Source organism: Folsomia candida, unplaced genomic scaffold (assembly GCF_002217175.1).
Source record: "Folsomia candida strain VU population unplaced genomic scaffold, ASM221717v1 Fcan01_Sc011, whole genome shotgun sequence".
Classification (NCBI taxonomy): Eukaryota; Metazoa; Arthropoda; class Collembola; order Entomobryomorpha; family Isotomidae; genus Folsomia; species Folsomia candida.
In genome coordinates, this window is record NW_019091203.1 from 236,115 (window position 1) to 240,600 (window position 4,486).

Sequence of the window (4,486 nt, forward strand, 5' to 3'; positions counted from 1 at the left end):
CTTTTTGAAGTTGATTTGATTTTTGGGGATACATCGCCAGAAATTTTTCATGGTGGAGGAGGATATCTTTTACCTCCATATCGGTCTTCGGCCGTTGGTCATAAACTTTTACCGCAAGGTCAGGGGGTAGACCCTTTAGTAGATACTTAATTCGCTTTTCTACGGTCATTCCAGCATCCATTCTTTGTAACAGGGATAAAACTGCATATACATAGCTAAGGGCGGATCCACACTTCTGATAAGTGACCTCTTTGAGCCGCAATGCTATGTTTTCCTGTGTTTCAGTTATAGCGTAGGCAGCTTCTATCTCAGTTTTGAGATTGGCCCATACTAAGTCGACATCCATGTAGGTTTTTGTTAAAAGTTTAGCCTGTGCGTGGCGATACATGTCATACCACGCCTTCGCCCCGTCACGAAGGTATTACGGGAAAAATCTTAATTTGTCCGCCTCGGACCAGCCGTACGAAATAGCTAACAGTTCGTATCTTTGGAGGAACTCCTTGATTGATGTACGACCATCAAACTGCACATCAATTTGGGAAAATGGTGGAAGGTAGTGTGTAGGGTTGGTCATTGTGGCTGGAATGGCTATAGTAGTACGTTTCTTTTTAGCAAAAATTTTTGATACTATGAGTGGGGGTGGTGTAAGTGGACGCGGTGGTGGAGTAGGCGGACGCGGTGGGGGAGTTGTTGCCTTAGAAGGGGACGTAGAGCCTGACGCCTTTGAAGGGGACTTAAAGCCTGATGCCTTTGAAGTGGACTTAGTGCCTGAGGCCTTTGAAGATGTCGGAGTATGCCAAGTAATTGGAGAAGCGGGTTGGACTACTGTGCTAGTAACAGGAGGTGGTTTCCACCAAGTATGCTCCTTAAGGGTCTTGAAGGCTTGCTCAAATAAACCAAGTGATGGCCGATGAACAGGCCGACTACTTTCAGGCCGACTGACCGGCGAGTCTGCAGGGCTTGGGTCTACCTTAACTTCCTTTTTAACCGAACCTTTGCTGCCTGTAATTTGTCGTCGAGATGAAGATGGAGTTCGTAAAGGTGTATTGAAGATAAACTCGCGTTTAATCACTTGTTCAGTTTCGACAAGCTGTGGAGGCTCAGCAAGATCGGTTGACTTGATTTCTATTACTTTAAAATGAATGTCAGGACAAAAGGGGAAATAAGGTGCAGGATTGGCTACAGGTTGAGGAGCCTCTTCCTCCGCAGGGTTAAGGAAAGCCTCTTCCTCCTCTGGGTTAAATAAAACCTCTTCTGGAAGTGTAACTAAGAAAGGTTGTTTTTTCTTTGAAGGGAGTGGTTTAGATGTAAATTCTACAGAATTGTTCCGGGAAAAAGTGGGTACTTGAAATTGAAAAGGATGCGCCACAGAAGAAGAAAAATCCCGAGAGGTGGGTAATGTCGAATATTCAGGTGGATTTACCCACTCTGGTGGGGCGGAAGGCTGAACTGAAGGACCCAAAGTTAATTTCCGTCGACCTTTTCGAATTGGCGGTACAGGGCTATGTACTTCCCCTGTAGGGAGTAGTGGGTCGGTAATGGGAGGAAGGCTAGTTTTTAATGAAGGAAATAATTCGTTGGACTGACCTGATGACCAACTGGTACTTGACTCACTTGGATTACCCGCGGTGGGCACAGAAAACCACCCTTGAAGGGTTTTGCGTAATATAAGCTTTTCATGCATGAAAATCTCTCTTTTTTGTGTCTTAAGTCGCCCCACTATTTTTGATTCGCGTTGGTGGTGAGTTGGCAAGAGAAAGAAAGGCAATGAACAATTAACCTTGGATTTGAGTAAAGGTTAACAAGAGGTAGAAAAGAGTCGTAGTTTAGAATAGGAACAGAGCAGACTTACTGCTGAGACAGTGGTCCTAATAGTGGACAATTGGTGTAATAATTAGTGAGTTAAATTGTGACAATAAATTGGCGTTGCATTAAAGAGATCGTCATTTGTTGTGCACACATTATTTGCACCATTTCTCGGAGGAAAGCAGAAGTCTCATCCTTTCAACCGGCGAAGAGACTACACCCACCCAAACCTGAATAGGCTCGCTGCTGGTAGTGGGAGTGGCTATTCAAAAAAGGGAGCGAAGGCCAGAAGCCAATCGACTAGGACGCTGAAGTTGTCTTTCGATCAAAAGAGGATCCTGAATTGAATGCACTAATTTTTTCCCTTTGGTTTGCGAACGAATTCCCCTAAAATGAGTGAAAGTTGGTACAAGTTGTGTCTGACGAGTCGGACATGCATATTGTCCAATGACGTGGATGAGACGTGGATATAACAGCACCGTGTATGTAAACTATGCATATGAGACAAAGGGAAGCTTTTGGACAATTACCCTTGCCGGGCATGAAATAAAAATTGGAACTCCGTCAATTTTGAAGCTAAAGGGTTCGGAGTGGGGTCAAAAATTCCCAAAAAATTTATACCCCAAAGTTAACATTAAGGGTGACACAAAAAATTATGTTCATACATCATCAGCCTGGTTTTAGGCCAGAAGTGTGATGTGAAGAGTTCTTATGGTTGGAGCTCAAGAGCAGAGATGAAGAAGTCCGGGGTCGCGGAAAGAGGGTAAAACTCTACTAAAGTTGTATTTATAAGAAGTCACAGTGCCGTAACTACTGCATCAATATTATTTTAAACCTGGCAAAATGCCCGATGTCCTGATATGGTTAGAAGAAGTCAGAAATATTTTTATTTTCTTTTTAAATTAGAAGATAACTAAGCACTGATTTGAACACCTGCCAAACAAATTTGCAGGCCCTGAAATTTTGCACCCCAAATAGCGCAGCCACCGCCGGGTGAGAATTTCAACTAGGTACGCGAAAACCAAACTCTGCAAACGATTAAAAGATGACGTGCCCAAAATGGGACATAAGGGAAATAAAAAATTTTTACCACTCGAGTAGCCAAGGACAATTTGTTACTCGAGCCAAAATTTTTGGTGAAGCTCAAAATAGCAAATATTAGTCAAGACGGTTGTGAAAGAAAACAAGTAGGTATTACCATGACGCAAACCGAACCAGTTTTGGTAATTTGAATGGAATAAATGGTCCAATTATTTGAGAGGAGGGAGAATTATTTATGATTTAGACCTGCATGCACGTTTTGGATAGCATAACAAACCCTAGTTATTAAATGAAAACAAAAATTTCTGGGATGAAAATCCGGGCGAACCCTGCATTATTAACATCATGCTGACGAAAAAAAAACAGGAAAGCTATCGGCGTGAGATATATAGACTCGAGTAAGTAGCTCAAGAAAAGTTAGGGGAGTTTCGCTAAGAGGTAAAAAATGTAAGAAGGGGTGTGGTTGCAAAGCAGTTAGTTGTTCTAAAATTATCATTACAGCTTGAGCCTCCAAATCCGCTGAGGTTATGCAATTCTGACGATAGCAGGTGAATTGTTGGAAAATATCTAAATGCTAAAATGGATAACGGAGATTCAGATAAAATAGGCTGGTTAAGGTGTAACAAATGCAAAAGAGTAGCCATTGGATAAAAATTTTATAACACTCTGACCAATTATTAGGAGTCGATCCTCAGCAACGTAATCCTGTCACAGGGGGACGAGAAAAATTCGGTGATGATTATTGTCACTGTGACACTTCTACACTTGGTGTTGTCCGAACATGCGAATTTTTGCAGAACGATCCAACAAATTATTGACGTTGGCACTTGTACACTTATGGTAGTCGAAAGTCGGTAAGTTGGCAGAACGATGCGACGAAATAATTGCACAAGTTGCGGTGGTGGTGGGAGAGCAACAACGAGTTGAATTTTTGTTATTTATTTTAGACTGAAATATGTATTAACTAAGTGTGGGGTGGTCGCTGGAAAACCGAAGAGGCACCACTTGTGTTGCAGACCTTTAGGGTCTGGGTAATAAGGTTCACTTTGTAACACTGGTTTGTCTATTTAGTCAATTCATTTATTCAATGCTTTCACCAAATAGACTACTTTTAATCTAAACCTATCTAAAGCTAGTTTACAAGCTAAGCCTTAATTATCCGACTCAGTCGTCGCTGTTCTCTCCTCCTGATCTCCCATACAATCTCTCTCCAACTGCCCGTGTTGCTCTTTTTATCCGGGTGGAAGTTGGCTAATAATATTATTTGCACACGACAGCTCAGTGGTGTGTGTGGAGTTCTCAATTACGTCATTATTATGATGCGTAATTTCGGGTATTGTGACAAATTTGTGGGTACCAAATTTTTGTTGTATGTTCCAAAAATATGAAGTGACTAGGGTTGCCGCGGGTAACGGGTCGGGTACCCGTTACCCGCATACCCGCACGATTCTTGCGGGTACCCGTTATCTGCGGGTAGCTGGAACTAACCGCACGGGTAACGGGTAGTTCAGTTTTTATTTAATTTTCCACATAATCCAGTTCACAAAGAAAGTTAACAGCAAATTAGTCCATTTACCAACAAAGCGTCAATTTATTATTAAGGGGTGAAAGCCCTTTATAAGATCGTTATGTCCGTCTG

The 4,486-nt window shown here is 42.2% G+C and overlaps 1 protein-coding gene across 1 annotated transcript; it reads right to left on the bottom strand.

The window, feature by feature from the left end:
- Positions 1–421: 421 nt before the first annotated feature.
- LOC110855113 (SH3-containing GRB2-like protein 3-interacting protein 1) lies at positions 422–1,684 on the bottom strand. Its single transcript, XM_022103533.1, has one exon. The coding sequence runs from the start codon at positions 1,682–1,684 to the stop codon at positions 422–424; it is 1,263 nt and encodes a 420-aa protein (XP_021959225.1).
- Between the last annotated feature and the right edge of the window lie 2,802 nt (positions 1,685–4,486).